The sequence below is a fragment of the Manacus vitellinus genome, unplaced genomic scaffold (genome assembly GCF_001715985.3).
Source record: "Manacus vitellinus isolate BGI_N305 unplaced genomic scaffold, ASM171598v3 scaffold_26_pilon, whole genome shotgun sequence".
In the NCBI taxonomy this organism is placed as follows: domain Eukaryota; kingdom Metazoa; phylum Chordata; class Aves; order Passeriformes; family Pipridae; genus Manacus; species Manacus vitellinus.
The window spans coordinates 7,303,717-7,329,643 of NW_021939960.1; the positions used below are offsets into that span (position 1 = coordinate 7,303,717).

Here is a 25,927-nt window from a genome sequence, read left to right on the forward strand (position 1 = left end):
TTTCCTCCTCCTCCTCCTGCCTGGCAGGGCCATTCTGCCAGAGAATTCTCTGTTGCTGTCACAGTGCCACGCTCCCCTTGAGACACTGCACTTCACACTGTGTGCACTGGCAATAACTTTTAGCAGAAAAGGTGAAGATTTGAAGTGGGCCCTTTGCTGTGAACAAAATACAGCCTATGCCTGTCCCTACTGAATTTCCCAATATGCCACCTTAAACATTCGGCTCTTAATCTGTCCTTAAATTTTTATGAGTTCTCCTGCTGCCTCCAAATCATTCCTTTCTGCTCTCATGGGCCCAACAGCAGCTCTTGCTGTACAGGCCCCCTCTCCTCTGTGGGTTCCTGCCGTGGGTTGGCTTCAGGCATCTGCTGCCCAAGCCTGTGTTTGCTGGGAGATGTGAGCAGAGACTTGAGATGCTGCTGATTCCATCCTAGCTTGGAAAATGAGTGTGGTTTTATTGCTAAAAATGTGCATGCACAGTCAACCCTCCCACCTGCTCCATTGCCAGCAATCCTCATGGGCTCAGGGGGAGGAGGAGGACGAGGTGGCAGCGGGAGCTCTGCACATCTGTCATGGGCATTGCTGAGATATGATGCCCCTGACCCAGCAATGCCCAGGGTCACAAATCTTCTACTTTCGTGATTATTGGTGCACTCAAAATGTGAAAAGGTGCTGGAGAGGGCTCAGGCTGCCCCTGTGAGCCCGGCGTGCCTGTCACACAGACCGTGAGGCAGCCCCGCTGTCCCCTCCACTGGCAACCCTGCACACAGACTGCAGCTGTGCTGGTACATTTATGCACTGGACCTTGAAGATGTTTGACTGTTTGTTTTCCTTTCATTGCCATAAGCAAACTCACTGACTGTGAAAAGGGATAAATTAGCATCTCCAAAGACCGAGGCTCTCTTTATTCTGAAAACAAGCAACAAGGAGCAGCAGCTCAGGCTCCCTCATCCTCCCTCCCTGTGCTGTGCCAGCACAGCTCTTCGGGAACTGACCCAAAGCTCAGCTACTCTGTTTTTTTTTGTGAGCTGAACAGATTTTAAGCACTTGGCTGAGTCTGTGAACATGGAGGTCAGTTGTAACTTCTTAGATGAATCCACACAGGCTGATCACTGCATTGATTTTTAGCTTGTGCTGTTCGGACTGAGGGCAGTAACTTGTATTTCAAAGAAGTCTCTAAACCATATTGTTCAGTTCCAGTATTGCTGTCACAAGCCTGAGCAGCTCTCTGCTGCTCACTGAGCCATGTGGCACGGGCAAGCCTCATGTCCCCCTTAGATGTGGCACACCCACCTGGGGTGTCACCCAGCTCTGGCTTCACCTGACTCTGTTCCAGTGTGGTCAGTCTCCTGCAGTTGCACTTGCACACAGAGAACAGGTAGAAGGCAGGCGAAGCCCACATTTGCCCTCTGTGTTCCAGGCTTTCACCCACACCTCTAGCTCAGCTGAGCCTTGGAGCACCAATGTCACCCTGCAGTAGGACAGGGCTTTGGAATCCCTCTCTCTCTGGCTGCTGCTACCTGTCCCTGCCTTCTTGTTGCAGGTCCCAAAGCAAGGACGAGGTGGGCAAAAAGGTTGATTTAGCTTGGGTAGAGCTGGGAAGAGCACAGCTGCTGAGACAAGTGGCCATGTTTAAGGCCTGTAATTTCTGCAAAGTGTCATCCTGAATTCCCGAGCCTGTGTGTCCTGTTTGGGGTTCCCCTATTTCCTTATTATCCTAAAGTCATCCTGGGCTTCTGTTAGGCTTCCCATTCTCTAAGTACCTTCCTCACCTATGCCACGGGTTTTACAGCTCAAGGTGACCCTCTGCTATTTTGCAGCTTGGATCCAGGGTATTTCCTTTGAAAGTACACTAAAGTGCTACTAACATGGTCCCAGTCTTAACCCCAAATCCTCCCTCCATTTGCATGGTCCTCACTCAGCTCTGGTCCCCACGACTTCTGAAGGTCATTGGCCAAAGTAAAATCTGTCAGTGTAAAAACTGCATCTGCTGTGCTAATGATCACTGTCGGTCCCAAGCAGTTATTTCAGCCTTTCCACCAGCTGACCACAGACCACATCCTCCACAGGTACCCCAAATCCAGAACTTTATTTATAAAATGACTCATACAGGGACACAGAGCCCTGAACCACTTCAGACTGACAGGGCAAAATCACTAGGCAGGGCACACCGAGACCTCTGAGGATGACTGGAGCTAATTGCCAGGGGCTGGTTTGGGGATGCAAAGCCCCTTTATGTGCTGCTTTAGGGACAAGCTCGTGTTCTTACATTGCTGAGTATATGCCAATGAATGCCACCATGCTATGGACAGACTTTAATAAGAACTTTTCCCCTAGATTAGATGGAGGAGATGAAAATGTCTTGGCAAAATGACGCGACCTCGGAAAGGATTCCCCGAGAGCTCTGGAGCAACTCAAGCATGGACACGCAGTGAATTATTCAAAGGGCTTCCTCCGTTTCTCTGTTCCTCTCCTTCCAGGTGAACTAAAATCCATAGAGTGGGATAATTCTTTCTTCCTTCTGGGCCTGTATTTAGATCATTCCTGCCAGCCACGGTGGGAGGAAGAGGCCAACAGTTCCCAGCAAACACACAATGATGAACATCCAGAGGAAGATCCTGTCAATGACCATTGCAACGTACTTCCAGTCTTCCTTCACCTGGGAACACAGAAAGGTCGATTATTAACATTTATTTGAGACCAAAACTTATGAAAACTATGAATGCTTTGTTCCAAAAAAGGATATTGTTGTTTAATTCCAGAGATAGGAAGGGAAAGGTCTCACATTTAGTGGTCCTATAAAATGGCAAAGATTAATCTATGAATTGTTGATGTGAGAGACAGATTCCCAGAAGGTCTGTGGGTGTGCATGTGCAATCACAAACCCTGTTCACAGATCCCCAGGGAGGACACACACTCATGGATAATTAAGCTCCTCACTTGTACACTCACTATCCCATTTCCCGTGAGCAACAGCTGTAACTGGGTGTGTAAATGAGGATGAGATTCAAGCTGGGGAGGGTGAGGGGTAAGAAATGAGTTGTTTCCCCTGGCTCATAAACAGATTTGCTTACAGATTAATGAAGCCAACCTCTTTCTGCAAAGGGATTTAAAGCTTTGGGTGAGTAAGCAGTGAAAATGAACCAGCAAATAAAAGCAGTGGTGTCCCTCATTCTCCTTTTTCTCCGTTTTTGCCTTGCTGTGGGAGGATTTTCCAGCAATTCCTCTCTGGGAAGGTCTAGTACTTATTAATACCATCAGGCAGAAATTGTAAATGGCTGTTTCATTAAGAAACCACATAATATGAAAACCTCTTTTATTACATTGCTGTTAATAATTTCTTTCCAAGGAAGAGGACTGATCAGATGGCAAAGTTTTATTTGATATGACTGTACCCATTAGAATTTCCTACAATTTCCCACTTGGTGATTAATAGACCCGAGGGCTGAAATTTGGCACGCTGCCTCACTCTTCAGAGAAAACATCTCAGCAGGAGCTCGCTCAAACCTCTTCAGTGGCTGTGAGTGCAGCAAGTCAGGAGTGTGGTGAAAGGAGAAGGAGGCAGAGCAAAGCCAAGGCTGCCAAAAATTCATTTTGTTGAAGGAAGCAATCCAAAGATCAATGAAATGTCATTTTGAGCAGATGATGCTTCCACAGGTACAGTGGCATTACTGAGCTCCTTGGCTCAGTAAGCAGCTTTGTGAACTGGGAAATGAGGCATGCACTGGAGACCAAATCATATTTCCTCTGAACAAAGCATTTTCAATTTCAGGAGCACCTGAACGTTGCCAAAAGTGTAAGAATCAGTTAAATATTTTCATGCAATGGATAGATTTATTCCTTATAAAACCAGCACCGAGTTAAGCCAGCCTTTATTACTGAATAGGTAGAGGAAACAAGCAGAGATTCATCCTGTGTCTTGTCACCTTCTTGGGGAAAATCGTATTATTTTATGATTGCACAGCCCTCAGTACAACCATCTGTAATTAGAGTAAAAGAAATAGTGACCACTGAAACCAAAAGTAGTTATGTCATCCCCAGGATACAGTCTAAGTCAATAGCTCCCCTTTGCTGCACCTATTTTCTGATCTGTTCATCACTTGCTGAGTGTTGGAGTGAGTCTCTGATGCTTCAAATTTCTTTTGAGAAGGGCAGCTAAGTAAGCTCTGGATTACTGTATGTATGTGTTTAGTGTCTCATGACATAACCAATGTGTAAGGAAAATCTGAAATGTACCATCTGAAGTCCAACTGGAAAGCTGGATTGAGTTAATAGTGCCCCATTCTGGCAAAATAAGCTTTTTTGGATATTCAGGCTAGTAAAAGTGCTAGATCATGCAAAGAAAAGAAACTAGATGATTTTCTCTTTGAGAAAAGAAGGGGGAAATGGGAGAAGAGGAACAACTTGAAAATTTGACAGAAATTTGCTTTCAAATGTAATGGTGTATGCAGAAATACTCAGCCCATCTTGAAAATGATGGCTGGGAGTGCATTAGATGAGTTTGTAAAATCAATATCCAGCTTCAGACCGAGAGCACAGAGGGTGAAATTGCAAATTATGGAGAGATAATGGAAAAAAAAAAGGAGGAGGAAGAAAAAAAATGATCTGGATTTTGTGTTTTGTGCTCTGCCAGCACTGTAGCATTTCCCTGTGGTCCAGCACCTCACGTGGGGCAGGATCCGCAGACGTCCCTCTGACATCTCTGCAGCTGCCAACATCTGCCACCACAAGTCCTGAGCTGCATTTTGATTAGTTTTTAAGAAGCTCACTCAAAACTATTTTCAGAAAAGAATCAGGGGCAACTGATTCCCCCACCCTCAAATTTCCAAAAAGTCAGGGAATCTGCAGCTCTTTCCTGGTCCAGCTCCTCACGGGTCTGAGCCCCAGGATTTAAGTGGAGGATTGAGGTGACTTGGTGGCATCTGATCCCCAGGATCTGGAGTCTGCAACACAGATTAGAGCAGTCCCAGGTGGTTTTATTGTACTTTGTTAAAAATAAACCAGTGAGATTATCCTCTGTCTCCTCCCCTTCAGCTTTATTCTTTCCCATTTTATTTTTAAGCTGTCTTCAAAATCTTCATATTACAGTATTCCACAGACACACACAACCATGAACAGCAAGGCTTCCCAGATGGTGCTGTTGGTGTCTGCTTATTTTGGCTCGTGTGTGACATCCAACTCGTTTTGCTTTTCAGTCTGTAATTAATTTCTAATGGCATTTCCATCATTTGCCGGGACAATTCCATCTTGCGTTTTCCCCAGTGTCCCACTGTGCTTGTATTGTTTGCAGATATCTTTTTGTAACAAACAACTGCCTCTTGCATTTCCCATTTTGTCTTCGCTGAAGCACTTAATTAAATGAGCTATTTACTTTTAATTTAGAAGCGCTGCCCCTGTGGCAATGGAGCTTTAGAAAAAAAACTTCAAAAGAAGCTCTGTTCTTGTTCTGGGAAGGTGCATGTCTGTGGAAATATTGCCCATGAGACAGCAAGCTGTGTCTCAGCAGTTTTATCAGAGACACCTCCTGATAGATTTATGGAAGACTTCCATGAAGAAATGCCACAATTTGATTTTATGATGAAAGCAAACTCCCGAGTACTGATTTTTTCCCCAATAAATTCTCATTTTATTCGATGAGTTCTGCTCCTCACAGTATATTTCAATTCCAGAAAACTGTTTTTCCCTCTTCTTTTTCATTTACACCTGGAGAAAAAAAATGTGCCTTCCCACTTGATACCTCTTGGATCCAGAAAGAGAAAATAGTATAGCCTCAGACTGAGGTCAGCATTATTCCCCCAGGTCTGAAAACCCAAGCTCTGCCTACTGTGCCAACAACAACTGTTGTGCAAAAGCAGCAAAAGGTCACCCCCAGGAAAACCAGTGCTCCAGACTCCCCAAGAGGAGCCCACAGACCTGCCCACAGCTCATTGCTGGATGATTTCTTGGTGCCTTTGCTCACAGGCTGGGCTGGCAGGAGGTTGGGTCAGAGACCAAAGGCTCAAAAGTGCTCCTTTTCTTCTGCTTTTGATGTTTAGTGCTCTAAATTGCTTTTCCTCAGGATAATCATTTCAGGAGGGAAGAGTAGCAGAAGAAAATTCATGGCTTCTGAAGACTGTTTTCATTTTAAAGAATTAAAAGGAAGGAACTCAAGATGTTAATTGACTCAGTTCTTGATGATACCAACCAGCTCAGCAGAGAGAATCAGTTGAAATGGGAAGTATTATTGGTGTAATATTCTTTCATTTGCACCATGGGGAAAAGAGTGAGTTAAACTCAGCTGCCATCCCTGGGTTTACTTGTGGTTATTGCCGGAGGGAGAGAGCAGAGTTTAATTCCTGCACTTCTAATGTGCTTGTGAAGTGCTCTAGCCTGGCAAAGAGTTTTGGGCTGTCAACTAATAAAGATGAGGATTCACAGCCCATCTCTGCCACAGATTTGTTCTGTGACCTTGAACAGGTCACTTCATCTCTGTATTTTGGCTGTCAGTCCTCAACATGAGGAATAAACAGTTATTTCCTCAAAGGGATGTTGTGAAGTGAAATACATTAAAGAACAGAAGCCTTTAACTATGGTATCAAAGAGGACAGTAGTATTCAACATTTTGTTGCTGCTTCTAAGTGCTCAGTGCTGTGAAAAGTGCAAATAAAAGACACTTTTCATGCCCAGGAAGTCTTGTATAAAAGCACTGTGACTTGCACTGATTCTGAATCTTGAAAAATTTAAACTGTAGGCACAACTAAGAAGTAACTTTTGCTTATGGATCTGTCTAGAAAAAGCTAGGTAAGACTTTCCATTAATAACATGACTAATTTCAGGTTATCTTGTGCCTTCCTTTATTATGGTCATAATTCCTAGCACACTGTATCCATAGTATTGCAGGAAAGAGCTACAGGAGGTGTGAAAGAATGTGGCATTCGTTATGTGCATCACTATCTCCGTTGAAAGAGATTCTTTCAGCCTCTATTTCCTTCCTCTATTTGTAGCCATATTTACCCTCACAGAGTAAGCGTGGCATCTGTCTGTCCACCCACCTCCCTGCACTGCTCCAGTGGAAGTCCACTAAGGAGGAATCACACCCTGCAATATCCCCATGCTACTACGTGCTTCCCACACCCACAACCTATTTGGGGAATTCACTTTCCTCGGCTCCATAGTCAAAGTCAGTGCTTAATAAAAAACAGAGTGTGTGAGTTCCCTGTCTGTCAGAGGCTTCTCTGTAAAAAATAAGTCTCTCTTCCCACCAGATGATTGCATTTTGGGTCTCTCTCACAACCTTACCTGCTTCCTCCCTACCTAACAACAACTTTATTCCTATTTTCTGCTGGAGAATCCATTGTCCTAGAGCAGCCCTGAGCGTGGTCTGGTTGTGCTGCCCTCTTGGCCCAGACCCCAAGGACGTCTCCAACTGTGTCTGCAGTGGCCAGTGAGTCCAAAAGCCACAATATCAGGGATGGCTGAGTCTACATCAGCACTTACATGCTCTGTATAACCTTAAGGTTTGGTGGGGCTTCCCTAGCAGATAATTTTTGGGTTGCTAAAGGAGAGCAGGCTAAGTTGGCATACTTACTGAGAAATCAGCATCCTCTGCTCGCAGGTGATCTGCAATGTAGTGAACCCCTTCCACTGCCAGCTTCAGGGCTGGGGACATCAGCACGAGGTGTTGCTCTTTGGCGCCGTGAATCTTGCTCCCTTGGGCTGGTGTGCCAGCTGCCTCCCCCTTTTTGCATTTACACTTGCACTGAGGGGGCTTGTGCCGGGGCTGCTCCTCATTTAGGTGGCACCGCTGGGATGCTGGAGAGCCAGTGGACTGGCCATTGGTCTGGGAAGAGTCCTCCTGCAGGTAGCAGTACTGGATGCTCCGGGACCTGCAGCGGATACTCCCCTCCTCTGCTTTGTTGGGACTGTACATCTGCTGAACGCTCAGTGATCTGCCTTTCAAGACAGAGGTGGCCTGGGTGTCACTCAGGGGGTGGCATGAGGGCTGTGGAGATGAGCAGGTCACCTGTACAGGCTCTGGGTGCAGCACGGAGTACTGCCCAGAAGGTGACTTGCAGACAGGCTGAGGCTTGGCTGGCTCCTCGAGGTGGGCACAGAAGGAAGATGTGGGTGAAGGCTCATTACTCTGGGGGCTGGGGGAAGATGAGGTAGTGAAGTTGGGTTCCACGTCGATCTCGGACCAAAGCCTCGGTGCGCTGGTTATTTTGTGCATGGATTCAATGAGCTTCTTGCAATTGTCTTTCACTGTGGAGGGGCGTTTCATGAAAAGGATACGTGGGACTATGTCAAGGAAGACCCTCTTCACCCAGTCAGGCATCGTGTGGGTACGTGGGGAACGATGGTGCACGTTGAGCACAAAGACAGTGATGATGATAGACAGGGTAACAAATATCATGGTGAAGAGAAGATACTCCCCAATCAGAGGGATGACCAAGGAGGTAGATGGGATGATCTCTGTGATGAGCAGCAGGAACACAGTCAGAGACAGCAGCACGGAGATGCACAAGGTTATCTTCTCTCCACACTCGGAGGGCAGGTAGAAGACCAGGACAGTCAGGCAGGAGATCAGCAGGCAGGGGATGATCAGATTGATGGTGTAGAACAGCGGCAGCCTCCGGATAATGAAGGAGTAAGTTATATCAGGGTAGATCTCTGTGCAGCATTCATATTTCTTGCTGTTGTAATTGCCCACGGCGTTGATGATGACCCATTCCCCGCTCTCCCAGTAGTCCAGCTGGTCCACATGACTGTGCATGCTCACCAAGTCTATCTTGGCTTTGTCATAGGTCCAGGAGCCAAACTTCATGGTGCAGTTTTGCTGGTCAAAGGGGAAGAAGGTGACATCGATGCTGCAGGAGCTCTTATATATAGCAGGTGGCATCCATTTAATTCTCCCATCATAGAAGAGGTGAGCCTTGGTCAGGTGGGTGACTGCAAAGTCACCGTCAGCACTGGGGAGAGATGGAAGATCAAAAAAGACTGAGACTTCTCTAGGACGTGTCAACTCTGCTAAAGAAATAGGATATTTAGTGCCTGGCTTCCAAAAATACACTGACAGAGATTCAAGAAGCACGTTGTGTGCAAACACTGGATCCATCTGCTCTGTCCAGTGGATTGTGAACTCTGTTGGCTTATACAAGCCCTGAATTTCCATGCAGTGTCAGCCTTTACCTGACGTAAGTCAGTTCTTTGAGGTGATTGTGCACAAGTTTTAAGTGCCCTGGAATGGGCTGAGTTTGCTTTAGAGGGCTGGGAGGAAGCACTCTCAGGCAGTGTAGCTGTGAGCTCTGCAGAATTAATTGTGACAGCTGCTAAAAATGAAACAATGTTGGGTAATTGTTTGGTCTCTTACATGAAAACCAGCAAGAGCATCCTATTAATAGGAGTAATGGAAGTCAATCTCTTGATTTCCCAGTCAGGAAGAGAACTGTCTTTTATGGTGTCTCCTTACAGGGACTCTCAGTCGGGTTCTGTGTAGCAGTACAGGATAAATAGATAACAGCCCAGGATTTTGTATCAGAAAGCCATTTTCCAGGCTTTTGGAGGAAGAAGTTGAGTCACAAACAGCAGCTCTGCCAGACAAAGGGGAAGCTGAGCAGGGGAAGAGAGCTTCTGCTAAAAACTTGAGATGAATTATTCAGGCTGATACAGACAGAAAGCTCTCTGCTCCTGCCCAGCCCTTCCTGCAGGAGCTGGCCCAGCCTGCAGCTGCTTTCCCAGCAGTTGGCAAAATCCCTTGGCCCTGCTCTGCTGCTTCAGTACCCAGATGTGCCCTGACAGCAGCCATACAGTGACAGGGTGTGCAGGGGTCTCACCTCTGCTACTTCTCACCAGTAGCAAGAGGAACAACATAGGAATGATCTGGCAGGATCCGTTCCCTAAGCTGCAGAACACAGAGGAACTTCCCTAAATTCATTTCTTTAGGAGAACACCAATTCATTCATATGCAAAAGGGTGAAAAAGGACTTTTTGACATTTCAGACAATCAGACAATCATGGAATTATTCGGGTTGGAAAGGACCTTAAATACCATATGGTTTCAACTCCCTGTCATGGGCAGGGACACCTTCCACTAGACCAGGTTGCTCCAAACCCCATCAGCTCGGCCTGGAACAACTGAGCAAACTGTTCCAGTGCATCATAGCTTGCATCACATATTCCTTCTTGCTCTGTGAAACATCCTAAAAATGAGCCTGGTGTAGTATAGTTCATTTTGGGAAATAGTGGCAGGGTCTGGCCCTCACTGAGCTGCTTGGTCAACGTGGTATCTGGTCAGAGGTAGAACATGCCCCCAGTCCCCATGATCACAGCCCAGACCTCTTTCTCTTGAGATAGTTTTCTAGGTTGGTTGAATTAATGGAAAAAAATAAACCCAACATTCGTGTGTGGTTTTACTAAACTCTTCTTTGTTTCTCTAATGGAAAGTCTTTGTGCTTTGTGGCAGATTTTACAGAAACAAAAGGATACAAGAGGACCTAGTGCTTTTTTTATCTCTAAACTGGATTATTTCTGAAGATCGAAAATGCCTTTTATTTTTATTTTTTTTAAAGGAAAGCAAAAACTATGTATAAACCCAGATTGTCTCAAAGGGATTAAGGGAGCACCGTGAGTTACTCCAAAGCAAATAAACCTGAGAAATACCACTGTACAATCCACCCAGCTCCTTTCTTACCTCTTCTTTCCTAAATTTAATTTACACCCTGAGAACATGTGCTTTGGATGAAAACCACCTCTTTTTCTTTTTTTTTTTTCCCCTGGGTTTTGCCTGCACTGTAAAGCCAGATTGAGACATGAAACATGCACAGCAAGTGACAGTCCAGAGTTTGCTCTTCTCAGTGGTTTTCTTTCTAAATCTCTATAGGAATATGGAATCCAATTCTGCATTTAATGATATCTCTGAGGCATGATTAAATCGCTCATTAATAGAACAATGTTTATAATTGGATCTTATTACAGAAAAGGGATTATGAGCATCCACTAGTGGTTCACTTGTCAGGTAGAACAATGTGTAAGTGGCTGGGGAAACAACAGAGGTGTGCATTTTTCCTTGGCAAACTGTTGGAAAAGGGCATGAAACTCTTCTTAAAAGGTCATCCAGGAATCATAAATTCATGTAATTGTGTTTTAGTCCCCTTGCCTGGCAGTTTTGCAGCCTCTGTGTGACCAGCCACATACCTCTTCCGCAAGTGTAGATGGAACTAGTGTGGTGCTGCAGATTTGTATGTCAATTATTTCTGTAAATAATCTGCATGTTTGATGAGGAATGTATTTGTTTATTGCTTGCCTAAAAAACCCAGCCTCATCCTGGGTCCTCTTTGGCTCACAAGTTATTACAAATTACACTGGTACTGCCTTCCAGGCTGGGTCTTGCCTGCATTGCCAAGGCAGGAGTGAAACCAGCAGCAGAACAGCTTCTTAGATTTAGTCAGCTGTTGACTTTTAGGAGCCATAAACCACCCCGGGATCCTCCTGCTTCACCAACCTAACAGGGCTGTGAAGTATTTCCTGACTCTACTGGGTGTGTTTGAACTTCTCATTGCAGTTCAACGCAGAGGAGTTTGTAAGCAGGGTAAATTAGCCGTGCTGTGTACATAGACTGTATTCCAGCCAGCTATGACATGCAAAGGCAGTGTTCTCAGTTATCTTAACCCTTCATGCATGTATATATATTTTTGCCTCCTTCCCCAAGCTTACCACCCACATTGGACCTTCAAACATATGTTTACTGGACTGGAAGCTGCTCCTGCTGGCACCCTGCCGGTGAGGGGGAACCTGCAGAGATGCTCTCTCGGGTGCGAGCCCAGAGAGATGCTTTCATCCTGGGTGAGACTTTCATTCTGCTTCTCCCCACATGAGAGAGGGAGCAAACAGGGTCACCTGGCTGTTGACAGTCTTCCAAAGTCTTTTCTCAGTCTCCTCCAGGGTATAAAGGTGAGACAACCAACTGCAAGCAGAGTCTGCAGTTACGAGACTGGGGAAACCCTGTTTCCTTGGGGACAGCTTTGCTGTGGGAAGACCCATTCCTGTGCCGACAGCCCTGACTGCAAATGTGAATATTTCCTTAGGCAGGAAGGTGGGAGACCTGATATAGTGGGACAGAGAAAATCTGAAGCCATTCCTTTATAGCAGTAGCACATTTTCATCTCGTTTAGTCAAGACCACTCTGTTGTGACAGTTGTCATGAAAAACCATTTGGAAGAAGGCATGAGTGCAAGGTAAACATCACAAGATCTGGAGAACTAAGATAGTCAGACTCTCCTGATTACTCTGACCTGACAGCTTTAAAAATATATCAGTAATAAAGTACTGGAGCTCTCACATTTTTTTTTGCCAAATACAACACTGCACGGCAAGAAAGACAGTTGCTTATTTTTCTCCCAAGGAAAAAGCTGTACTGTGTGCTGCAGCCTTGGATTTCTCATTTTGAGAATAAAGGCTGCTCTCCTAAATCTCCTAAGTTTATAAGGGTTCAAGGATGGCATTGTTTTACTGGCAGCCATCATCCATGTTTCATTAAAAAGCTCTGCTAATGGAGAATTTTTCTTTTTTGTGTGTGTGTCAGTTTCTATTTTCCTGTAGTTGGGAGATACATCATCTCTCAAAATTAAACGTTTTCAGAATGCATGTAAATGAGGCACACATTTATTTTAACTTCTGATGATAAAATTTAAATCCAAACAGAGCTTTAAAAGCCTGAAAATTAGCGATATACATATATGGATAAAGTAGAATATCCTCATTTAAAGCATTTTTCATCAACCGGCAGGAGCCAAGAAAAATTGTGGTTTTAAGACCCCTGTAAAGAATGTACTCAGCACCCTTTCAGTACACACTGAAGAGACACTTCTGTAATATTCTGATTAAAATTGTCTCCAAAGGCAAGCCAGAAAACATAGTTTTAAACAATTGTTTTCTGCTACCAAAGTTATAACTACAAATGCACAGGTTGGAAGGAACTTCTGGAATTGTCTGGTTCAAGCTCCCTGCCCAAAGCAGGATCAGCTACAAGAGGACCAGGATCTCATCCGGTTGGGTTTTAAATATATCCAAGGTCTTGGCAAATTGGATAAAAAACATTTTGGGTACACAGATGGAAGTGTCTGTCACTGATGTTACTTCTTTGGGTCACATCCCAGCTTTTGCTTGATTTAGATATTTAGAAACTGGTGATAACCAACACTTTGATTGTCCCTCAGCAAAATAGGCATCTGTCTCAGAAACGGCTGTGCTACGCCCATGGAACGAGCACAAGTCTCTCAGAAGGCTCCAACAGTGCTGAATTGGTGCATTTTGCTCCAATTCTTCCCTTTGCCAAAGATCCTTGTCAGCACTTTGAAGGCAAAACTCCAGCTCTGTCCTCAGCATAGTGGTAGGAGAAGCCCTTGGATGGGAACACAGCAACAGCCCAGGAGAGAGATCCCTCCTATAGATTTCTTTGCATCAGTTCCTGTATTACTGGATAGTGCTTGGCAGAAAACCTCAAAGCATCTAAAGATATAATCCCTCTCCAGAATTACAGTCACTGGAACTCCCAGAAGAATCAGGGAAGCTGAAGTGTGAAGTAGTGATTTTTGGCCTATTGTAAGTTAAGTACAATCTGGTGCACAATGATGAGATCTGTGCCAGCACACACAAAGAAAAATGTCAAGAATGTTTCCAATATTTTAAAGGTTAGACTGGGGCATCTTTTGGTATTTCTCCTCCAAAGAGCTTTGGATGAGTCATGAAACCAGCATTACTCCAGAAATAAAACTGGTTGTAAACATCACAGAATAGTTCAAAAGAACAAGCTGCTGCAGTACAGTTCAAAAGGACTCTTTGCTTTCTCATGGTTTTCAAAAGCTGCCTGCCAGATGGTCATCTAACCCAGCCCAGTAATCCTTTGTGTCCATTTTACCACTGGGTGAATTCCTCAAGATATTTCCTACTCCTAATTACAGAATTTTGTGTTTGATTTCCCTTCACGTCAGATCTTTTATTTTATTTTATTTTATTTTACTTTTTGTGACTGTGGAGTCTAAGGCAGGGATTATTTTCTGGAACACTTAACACCAGAAAATACCGAGGACTTTAGAATTCTCAGCATTCCCAGGTTTTACAATCAGGCTAGAGAAGACAAATGCTATGATGCTACCACAAATACACAGTGGAAAAACAGGCAGTGAAGCTCACGTTTCAAGTTCCCTGCCCATCCATTAATCTCAAGGACATGTCTTGGATTTTCCTGGGCAGCCTTTAGCATCTGGAGCACCTGGATGCAAACCTGCACTTTCAGGGGTTTCTGCTCTGGAGCTCCTATGTTGCACAGTGGCCAAGGGACTCAAACACTGGTAAAGAAGAAAAAAAAAATGCAGCCCCAAGAGCTTATTGCCTTTTTAGAGAAAAATATTTTTTTTTTTACTTCAAATATGTTAAAAAAAAATAAAATGTTCTTCAAATCCATTAATGAATGGGAAAATAAATCAATGCAGAGGATTAGATAATTCATTTATAAATGATTTGGTGGTGCCTGAAGAGCCTTTACAACCTCAGATAAGGAACAGCCAGTTTTCTTGGCAAAGAGGAGGCTTTGTCACTTCACCATGAACTCATATTCCTCTGTTATGCATATGTTATATCACATCTAGCAGAAACTATTTACAGAGTCTTGAAACTTGTCTCATCAAGCCTGAAAATTCAACAGCATATTAATTTCCCTGTAGGATATTAATTTGGTTTTAGATTCCTTATGAGTGTTGACAACTACATATACTCTCTAGGCCAAACCAACTGAGTTTACTGATTTAATTTGGGCCTCTGGAGTGGGTAAATGGAGGGTTTTCAACAATAATGAGCCAAGATATGAGAATAACCTCACCACAAGGGGTTAGATTTCCTTAACGATGTAAATCTGAAATCAATTTAAATTCTACCATTTATATATATAACACAAAATAAAAACAGAAGGGGCATTTGTATAATCTCCTGCCCAGAATGTCTCTTTTCCAAAGGATTCCACCCCAAACACAAATACCATGTGGCAAGCATTAATTAGGTCATGTTAAAAGGCCTGAAGAGTGCAAAAGGCCAACGTGGCCACTTGCTCTCCTCCACCAAAGTTCCTTTGCACATTCTCTTACTCTTAGAGACCCAGAATTCCCTGCACCTATGTTAAATTCCCTCTAAACTATATATGCATGTAAAATATAAGATGGAATCCTTGTTAGCATCACCCAGGAGCAGTCACTGTCATTTCTATGCCCACAAGGAGAAGCCCTGGCTGGTAATGCAGCTGGTGAGCTGCTGTGCAGAAGAGCCTCATCTTGGTGTCCCATCATGCTACAGGTTTTGCCTTGCATGTATTGTCCTGCAATCCCTAAAAAATGTGAAACCTGACACAGCAGTGCAACTAAGACATTGACTGCAGCTCCAGATGTGTTTGGTAGGAAGTTAGGTAGAAGAGAGAAGTACATCCCAGGGCAGAAAACAGTTCACATAAGGCTGTATGAAAGAGCACGGGGAAATATAGCTGTAAAGAGGTATAGAATTAATGGAAAACCATTACTGACTGGCTAATGGATGGTGTCTACATCCATGTTTAATTCATGGATAAAGGAACCAATTAAAAATGCATGATAGACTCATGACAACCAACAGAGGAAGGCATGATTATTAATGATAAGTATGGATGAAGGGAGAGAAGCAGCTTGGATTTGGGTAGCTGGGGCACTAGAACTCCCCTTTGTGGCAGCAGGTCCCCAGTACAGTTAGATTTGCTACCTGCCCAACCTCCTGCAAGTCAGAGCAATGAGGTGGGCAAGGCTGAAAGGCTTGTGCCCCAGGAGAGGGTAAGAAGGACATTCTGGAGTAGCTGCTCTGACTCCAGGGCTCCCTGGAGTCCCTGATGATGCTCAAGTGACAGTGAACTAGAACAGAGCAGAGGGGCAGAGCATGTAGGGGTACCCAGCTTGGAGGTCTGAGTGCCCATGGACCTCTGGGGGATGCCTTCAGCATGAAGTCCCAAAATGCCCAAAACACAAAAGGATACCAAGGTCTCCTTCTGGAGGCCTCACCATCCCTGGGAGCATTCAAGGCCAGGCTGGATGGGGCTTGGAGCATCCTGGTCTAGTGGAAGAGGTCCCTGCTCATGGCAGAGGGTTGGAATCAGAAAATTTTTAAGATCTCTTTCAGCTCAAACCATTCTAGGATTCTATGATTCTTCATTTCTAGGCCCCTCCTTGCATGGCCCATGCTCATCAGCTGTGATGAGCCTGGTGAGCCAAGGGAGCAGAAGCAGAGATGACACATCAGGCTCTTGGGCACCATCCAGCAAATGAATGGTTTGAAGCACAAAGGGCCCGTGGAGATTTGTGCCATGCTATTTCCTTTGGCACCATGGTCCACCACAACAACCACCAGAAGCTCCAGAAATAATAATTCTTGCCAACGTCATTAATTAAGCAGTGAGAATGACAAGGACATTCAATTTTTTTTTCCAGTGGAAGCTGTGAACACCTTTCTTGGCTGCAGTGTGAGGCATTTGTAATACAATATTCATGCTCAGAGTGTGTCCCTGTAAGGCAGGAAGGTCCAAGTGCCTATGAATTAGTCATTTCCATTGGGCTAATCTCTGAAAGGCGCTGAGTGGGGATACAGTGGTTTCCAAGAGGTTTGCAATCACTCCACACCACTGAGGATCAGAAACGAGCTAATGGGAAAGATAACAGTTCCTGTAGTCTCCAGAGCTCAAAATTCCCTGGGCAGATTCCTGCTTCAGCCATTTATTTTTTTTTTTAAACAGAAGCAAAATCATATCAAGTTAGAACCAGGCAACTGTTTATTAAAAACAAGCCTGGCTGCTGCTGTGAGTGTTTTCTCTGAGTGTAAGCCACATACTAAGATGTTTTTGTTTGATGCCTGCAGCGTTTTCTCTAGAGCCTGTGCTGGGGTGGGAAATTGGTATATCCAACATCCTAGGAGACTGGAGAGCTGTGGTATAATAAGCCTAGGAGAAAACAGTCTGGGCACTTGGGCAATCTTTTTAAGAATATCAACAGGCTCCAAAGGAAAGAAAGAAAACCATCACCTGCTCCCTAAGAAGTGTCCATACAAGAGAGAGGTTCCAATCATCTGAGATGAGGAACAAATACCTGTTTCATTCTAGAATGAATCATTCTAGGAATCATTCTAGAATGGTATTTGGCTGACCTGACACTGCTATTTGTAGACACACAAGCCTGACACGTTTCAGCATATTTTCCTTATTTAAGCCCATCCTCAGTAATTGGCTTTTCCAGTTGATGGTGATGAATTAGGGGAGAGCTCCTGGGTGAAGTGAAATCTAAGAGGACTGAAAGCTCAAATCCAGCTCAATTGTGCATCTGACATGTGAAGAGAAAACAATACCTGGCATCCCCTAACAAAACTCACTGCCCAGAGAAAGGATCATTAGGAGAGCAAAGCCCTTGCAATGAATGTCAGCCACATCATTTAAGGCACGTCTGGGACAGATATTATAGAATCTGCATGAAATCCAACCACAAAGGACAAAATTAAAGAGGAATAATTGCAAGAAGCATTTTAACACCACGAACAGAGAAAATTTGCAAGGATGGGTTTGCCCTCTGGCCACGGTGCCCACACTCACTTGTTGTAAAGGACAATATCTGGCCTCCAGATGAGCTCCGAGGGGATTCGGATGGATGTGACATTTTCGTATTCTTGGGGGTCCCAGCGCAGCTTGTAGTCGTGCCACTCCTGCCAAAAATGAGGTGGTTACAAAGCTGTGAGGGTTCAGTCACAAAACTGAAATGGAACACGAAAATATACATATTTGGTCACACCCACCTGCTTCACCCACACATTCGTGGTCATCATTTGATTTTTCTCATCCTGAAATGCAAGATCAGATATTGGTTACGGAAGCAGACGAAGCAGCCCGAAGGACTCATTAAATTTCTCTTAATTGTACATCATTTCTGTAATTACAAATCACCTCTGCAATAAATGTAAGGCCCATCCTGGAAATAAAAAGCAGATGTTTCTGTCATTTGACATGGGACAGGGCACAGCTGCCTGATACCACCGAACAGCTGAGCCTGCACCTAAGCAATCCTGTGAGCAGATGGACTGGAATTTGTTGGGATTTTCCTCAGTGCTGATGGATTCAGCCCAGGACAATGATGCCAGGTAGAGGAGAAACCTCCACAGCCTGGCTTTGACCTGTGCACGGAAGGAAGGGAGTTCTGGATATATACACCCTTGCTCACAAGTGTGGTGGATTACAATGCTCAGCTTCATCTGCAAGTGGTGTTCAGTACTTCTCCTGTGAAATGTTACCCATGAACACAGCTCTGGAAACCAGAAGCTCAACAGTGGTTTTAATTTTACCAAATAGAGGAAGGAGAGCATATGGATTGGATTTTCTGAATAAATCCAAGCTGCTCTGCTGACATGGAACACTTGGACAGCCTGGGGTATTCCCATTCTGCCAACAGGTAGATTTTTTTCCTGACTCTAACTAGAAATAGTATGGAAAGGTATGACTGTACACATATATATTTTAAAAATATAGGGCAGATATAATGCTGGTAGCACTGTAGTAGAGTTAATTACTGCTTGCTGCTTGCCTTTTGTGTTTGTTACAACATTTCTATAAGTAACTGAAATGACTTACCCAGGGCAGAGCCCAGTGCTGCTCTGACTAAAGTGTCACACCAGAGCTCAGAGCTTATTTGTGTGTTTATTTCTTTTCTCTCCTTCTTTGGTTGGCATCAAACCCAGCTGAATTGGCAGGGCTCATTTGGAAGCAAACTGCTCATCATTAACCTTGCTCTTGTGGCAGTACAGGATTGATTGTGAACATTAAGTACCAGGAGGTTTGGGAGGAGCTGTGCCTCCTCCTTCCTGAGCCCCCTCACTGCTGTGGTGCACCAAGTGTAAAACCTGATCAGAGATACTCTCCTCGGGGGTTAGGAACCAGAGTGGCATGGAGGAAGGAGAAACATAAAAAACCACTCCAATGAGCAACAAAGGAAGACAAAATATCCAGCTACTTCCTTGGGTGCTGATGGGAGATGAGGAATGTCACTGGAGGAGGCTGCACACCCTGGACTGGACCGATCCTTGAACATCTGCTTCTCTTACCACTTTGCAGTTCAAGCACCTGAGGGTCTCCACCACAGCCCCAGTCTCTCAGGTGCTGTCCTTTTTTGAAAATTTTCTCTCTGGAACCACCCTTGGTGGAAGTTCCTGCCCATCACACCTGAGGCTCTGCCATCCTGCTGACCTGAGTGCAGCATGACTCCAGTCCCATGGGTTTATCTCAGGAGGGAGGTTTGCAATGTGCTGATGACCAAGTGCCACTAGCACAGCTGTCTGCTCCTCACAGAGCCAGCCTGGAGAACAGCAGTGACTCTGCAGCCATGGGGGGATTGCACTGCCTGGCCCCTTTTCTCAAGGTGAACACAGTAGGTGAGGTCCTGAAGAGAAACAGGCTTAGGAATCCAAGTGTGCCTCTCAGTGGCTGCTCCTGGGCACATGCTTGATCCCTCACCACTTATTTGTGGGCTCAGAAAACCCTCAGCATGCCAGGGTGAGGTAAGGACATGCAGGGATGTCAAGTTCCCCATTGATTTCTGTTCCCCTGCCCCCAGCTTTTGTCAGCAGGAGCTGGGGTTTGAATACAGCTCTGATTTCTCTTTCAGACTCCTTGTCTTTGGGAGCTGAACATTGGGTCTAACAATTGCAGCAGGGTTTGCACCAAAACTGTCACTGTCGGGAAGGGAGAGACACAGCTGAAGTGCCGCAGTGGTGGCAGGGGTGTCACCAGTCCCAACCACACAGACTGGGGCAGGAGGGGCTGAGACTTCTCCTCCAGCCATGCCCACAGGCCTCAGCACAGATCTGCCTGTGAGTTGCACTTCTAACCACTGACATGATTTTAAGAAGATTAATTCTTCCTAAGTAAACTGGGAAGGCACTATGGAGCAGGTGTATCGATCCCACCCTTCCACAGTTCAGCAGCTGCATAATGGAAAATCTCTTTCATGCTTCCACAGTCACTAATGTCTCATCTTTAGTCTTATCAATTATTCAGATGAGAACTGTACCACTTCAACATTAGCAACTGCAAACAGCCCTGGATCCCTCAGGCTGATGTAAGAGCGAGGAGGAGAATGGAAGACCATTTCTGTGCTGCAAAGCTGAACGTTGATGGCTTCTGCCCAAGGAGATGCAACTCACCAGCAACTGGTGTCTTTGATTCCCCACCTCCTGCAACACCTTGGCTCTGTGTCCGTTGCATCTCAAAACTGTGATCTCAAAATATGTCATGGTGTGGAGAGTCATCTGTTATGATTGTCCCACAGAAGTAATGTCTTGAAGTCGCATTATATTTTCCTTTATCGTAGAAATCACAGAATGGTTTGTGCTGGACGAGACTTTAAAACTCATCTCATTCTACCCCCTGCCATGGGCAGGGACACCTTCCACTAGACCAAGTTGCTCCAATCCCTGTCTAACCTGACCTTGAACACTTCCAGGGATGGGGCATTATCACTTCTTTTACTCTGCCACATCAACACAGTAAAAAATGTCAGGGAGCCTCCTCCTCTGAAAAATAAGGGGGTTGGACTAGATGACCTTTAAAGGTCCCTTCCAACCCAAACTGTTCTGTGATTCTCTGAAAGACAGGCTGAACTTGCTCAAGAAACGTGCAGGTGCCCAAACACGCTGTCCTGGGAAGTGCCAGGTGCAGAGACAGGAAGGAGAAGCATGTGGGAGCAAGATCTGCACAGGCTGTAAAGCCTGTGACTGTGCCTGACATCTGCAGCCCTGCAGGGCTGTCCTGTGGACCCAACACTTGACCTCAACATACTGTGACAGAATAATCCCTTAAATACCATTTCAGTGCACATCAGTCTGCTTGCAGACCACGTCATTCCGTACAGAGCACATGCAGTTTGCACACGTGTAACTTCTATTTGAGCAAACACTCAGAAACAATTTTCTCGTTAATATCTGCCAGATTAGCTAAAAGCCCTCAAAACTTTAATTTGCAGAAAATTCTTCAGCAAGGTCTCTTCCCAAGGTACGCAAAGCACTGTTCCCATTAGCTGGTGTAAATTAGTAATTATGGCTCAAATTCCAAGTGAGGTATTTAATCTTCTCCTTAGCCAGAATTCTCTGGCATTTATGCCAATTGCTCCTCTGCTCTGCTGTAATCAGTCCCATGGGTTTTTGATAGGGAATTTAGGATATAGTAAATGAAGAATAAAGGATCCACTTTGATGACCAGCTACTCACATGAGTCATGCCTTCTTTCAGCAGAGCTGGCTGCACAATCACTATTCTCTGCTGAAAGCAAAGTCTTCCCAACCCAACTCTGGATCAGCCAGTAAAACCCACATGCACCAAGAGCCTCTCCCCAAGCCCCAGCCTGGCTACTCTGGGCCTCTTGTCACACAAAACCAACGGGTTGCACTCACCACGTCGATGAGCTGGGCGATGGACAAGCCAAAGCGGACAATGACCACGTCCGAAATGTTGGCCACGGGACGGGACCACTTGTTGTAACCAGAGAAGAGTTTCTTCAGGAGCCGCTCCTCCGCGTGGGCTCGGGTCTCCACATGGCTGAAGGCTGCAGGGAAGGAACGGGGCACAGCAGCATAAAACACCTGCAGCTCCAAGGGCTGGCACAGCTGGAGCCTTCTCTGGCTCCAGACAACCAGCTCCTTCTGGGGGGGAAACTGTGGCAAACCCCAGCAACAGGCACATGGGGACACATGATATCACCCGGGTGAGTTGACATCCTGCTATACATCTCCGTGTATTTCTCACTCTGTTCACCCACAGTGGCCAATTCCTAATGTTGGGTTTCCATTGCAGAGCAGGACTGGTCTGAACACAGCATGGCCACCAATAATACCACATTTGGAAAACACTACATGGGCCATTCTTCCCTGAATCTAATTTTTATGGTCACTTTATGGCAAGTTTCTAGCGCTGAAGTCTGCAAGCAGGAAAGAGTGATACTAGAAGGGCAAGCCTAAAAGGAAAAAGCAGCCTCTTGCTGGGAGATAGGGGGTTTGGATCATATTTATACATTAAAACTGGCACCAAATGCATCAGAAAAAAAAAAAAAAAAAAAAGGAGACTGAAATTCAGCTCTTTAACCTTCATAGCTGTAATTTCACAAAAACTAAGGGGGAAGGAGGAGGACAGGGGAGAGCACAGGTTGGATAACAAGACTGCAGTTATTCTCAGGCACAACTTTAAAACTTGGAGGCTGCAAGGAGCAGCCCTGATCCTGCACGTAGGCTACAGGAACTGTCGGAGGTGCCTGCTGGTTATTAAAAATTGAAGCCACGTTTCACGCAGGGGCTGTCGGAGGAGCTGCGCTCCTGTGCCGGCTGTAGCAGACAGCGGGGAGAGGGACCCGGGGGCTCTCCCCACGTCCCTCGTGGAATATGGCTTCTACTTAGTCTTTATCTGCCCTGGATTATACAAAGGGAAGCATTAGCTGAGCGCTGGCTGTGCTCTCCGCAGCCGGGGATGTAGCCTCGAGACACATTAACACACTTTACCCAGGGAAGAAAAACCCTGGCAAGAAGCAGGATGTTGAGCCCCTGCCTGGGTTCTCCCTCCTGTCCCCTTTCCACCGCGGCTTTAACCCTTTCATACAAGGAGCAGAAAATAAAGGCAAAGCATTGCTCAGCAGAGGCTGGTGTTCAGGGGACCAGAAATGATGGGGCAGGAGGATGGAGGAGTCAGGGAAATTCCTTGTTGACAGAGACCGGTCTCCACAGCGTGTCTTTGAGAGGAATAAGGGAGAAAAGAGCTACAGAGCAGAGCAGGGGAGAAAAGCTTTCTCAAACTTACCAGGGAAAATGCTGGCACACAGCAGGAGGAGGAGATTTCCTTTAGGCACAAGAAATCCCATCGTGGAGCAGAGCTCTAGTACGCAGAGTCTCCCGTCAGGGCAACTTTTCCACTCTGAGTCTCTGGATCCTCCAGGTTCATTCCCCTAAGCTCCTTTCACTCTCTCTCCCTCAGGGAAGGGATAACAGCTGGTGCTTTGGTTTTTTTTCCTTTTCTCTTCTGAGAGATTTCCAGCTCTTGCTCCTGGAAAGATGCTCTTTCCTGGGACACTGATGCTCGTACACTCACAAGTGATGCGTAAGGGCTGCAGAGAGCTCCTGTAAAGAGTCCGGAATGCCCAACCTCCCTGGGCTCTCCTGCTGCTCCTCTCCCCTTTCCTACCGGGCGCTTTGACTGCTCGCTTTATTTGTTGCTGCTGCTGCTGCTGTTTTCAGCCTTCCCCCAGCCCTTCGGGCAGCCTGTGCTCGGATTTTGATGCTGATGGGCCACTGATGCCTCTGAAGCAGAGAGTGAGCACAGTATGTTTGTATATTTAATGTAGTTAGACCTGCCCACCTCCTGCTTCGGAGGAGGAGGAGGAGAGAAGCCTTGCGTTCCAGCAAACAGGCTGCAGGGAGGAAAACTTTTAACAGGAGAAATAAAGAGGGAGATATGCAAAGCCCAGCTGCAGCCAGAGGTGGAGGACACGGGGCCAGCTGGGATCATTACAGCACCGGAAGCCCAAACAGTCTTTAATTAACGAAAGCTGTCTCTTTAATCTTGTCCAACTGCTTTTCAAAATCACTCCAGTGTAATTAGACTGAGATATTTCTGGCTTGGGCACGTATCTTTGCTGTCGGTATTTACCGGGGTGATGAACCTGCCCATGAGAACAGGGCTCTGCTGTGCTTGGTGCTGTACAAACATGTAGTACAAATACAAATATTAGTCTCTGCCCCACGGGCAATATTGCAAATCAAAGGTGAGACTGAGATGAGGTCACTTGAATTTATCTATATGCTTGAATATACCTTAAATATATCATTAAAAAACTCTGTTGAAGTCTTGAAAATTTTGTGGAGAAAAGGATAATTCCTTGTGCTAGCAACAAATTATTACTCTAGCCCTTCATCTCTCATCCCTGATTCCTTGCATGGGAGACATGGAATAGAGCTCTCCCCATTTCAGTTTAAAACTAGCTTTGATATTAACACAATTACTTCCACACGGATAGCAAATGGATTTAATTTTCAGGCACGGGTAGTGTTGCCAGCTGCAAAATTAATCAAAGTCTATTCTAATAGTATTAGCTACATATTTTATGTATAATAATTTCACTACTCCCAAAGCATCTCAAATATCTTCCAATATAATAAATTGCTTGCTGCAAATGGGGAGGATTACAGTCACAAGAGAAATTAGGTCTGTAGTGAGATTATAAATAACATCAGTGTAGTACCAAACTCAACTTGTCTTGTTTTTCTTATCTCATCTCTTCCTCAGCAATTGTCAGCCTTTCCAGTGACAAACCACACTGTATTTTCCCATGGTTGTGTGGACTCCTGTACAGTTCCCTGCTTTGCTTTCAGTGGCCTGACCCTCAGTGCAGCACCTGAGCACCTGTGATATGCTATAAAAATCTGTAGTGCTCATTTTAGGGAACCATCCAGCATTAATTTAATAAGCAGCAGATGTGAGATCAAATTAACTCGAAGCTGAAGCGTGGGATTACATCCTGAGAGCCAGGTCCTGTGTAGCACTGAGCACCTCTCCCATAGCCAGGAACAGGGGAGCAGAGGAGCAATCACTCCTCATCGGGGCAAAACCAGCATCACTCAGTCACCTACTGCAGCCACACATTCCCAAAAAACAACCAGAAAAAAATACCCCCAAACCAACATTTGTTTAAACCCTTTTTCCCTGTGGAATTTGCAGGCTCCTCTGCTCCTTGCTGGGTTCAGCCGTGCTCAGTTGCAATCCAGCAGCATTCAATTGGGGAATCCTGGATTTCAGCCCATCTACAACCAGCAACAAGCACCAGATACAACAAATCTTACGGATTCCCGAAGGAAATAGTGGGAAACAGGATTTCAAAAGGCTGTTTTTTCAAGGAGGCTGGTACTCTGCACAGGTCACACGTTGGGCGACCAAACCCAGGGGATCCGAGGCCATCTATTCCCTTTTGAAAACCCTGGCCATAAATAATACAGGTATCCTTGACTACAGGCCCTCCTGTGCTGAGCTGATTCAAATCCCATGGACAAACCCCATCCATCTTCACCTTGCCTTGGTTTCTGTTCTGGCGAGCAAACACTGCCTTTAGATTAACCCTATAAATTATTTTGATTAAAAAAGGATTTCCTTCTTCTGTAAATTAATAGTAAATCACTATTTCCTATAAGTGAAAGGTTTATCCCTCACCTCCCTGGCCATGTGGGGAATGAGCATATTTCACAGAGGTTTCTGTGCCTTGAAGTGACCTTGTTAAATCTCACTGCCAGTTTCTTTCTGCATCATTGGGCCATAACAAAATTTCCATCAGCTCCTGTGTGTATTTGGAAGGCGATGACTTCCACTGGTACATGTGCAAGGGACTCTGACTGGAACAAAAGATGCCATTTAAAGGTTTTAATGATTTTTTTTTATTGTGGTAGAAAGCTGTGACTCCAGCCTTATTTCCAGGCACCCAGCTCTGAGCCTTCTCATTATTATTATCTTCCTTTGTCTGATAAAGATGTAGATAATTTGGGTAATCCAGATGTTCACAAAAACTGACTCAAAAATCCCAGCTATTGAAGACTGAAGACTGAACAAAACAGAACCAAGGCAGTGTTTTCCCCAAGGTTTTCAGTGAAATCTCAACTTGTCCTTGGAATACGAGAAAGCCAGTAACAAGCTCAGTTTTAAGTGGTTGGGGTCATTTAATGGAATTCCATGATTTTGCAAGGATCTGGTAAGTGTTGACTGCACTGCCTTGCATTCTGCACTCCTGTAAATCTCTTGTCTACTTTAGCCCTTTCTCAAATAATTTTTATCCTAAAAAAGGCATTGACAGAAGGGGATTGAATGTCCCTGAGTAGTGGGTGCCTGC

The 25,927-nt window shown here is 45.2% G+C and overlaps 1 protein-coding gene across 1 annotated transcript; it reads right to left on the reverse strand.

Annotated features, from left to right (window-relative positions):
* Positions 1-2,073: 2,073 nt before the first annotated feature.
* Positions 2,074-23,266, reverse strand: CHRNA4 (cholinergic receptor nicotinic alpha 4 subunit). Its single transcript, XM_025895233.1, is given in 5 exon segments — positions 2,074-2,659; positions 7,568-8,948; positions 17,624-17,868; positions 21,465-21,616; positions 22,858-23,266. Coding segments are annotated over 5 exon segments (1,965 nt in total). The 5' UTR covers positions 22,919-23,266; the 3' UTR covers positions 2,074-2,533.
* Between the last annotated feature and the right edge of the window lie 2,661 nt (positions 23,267-25,927).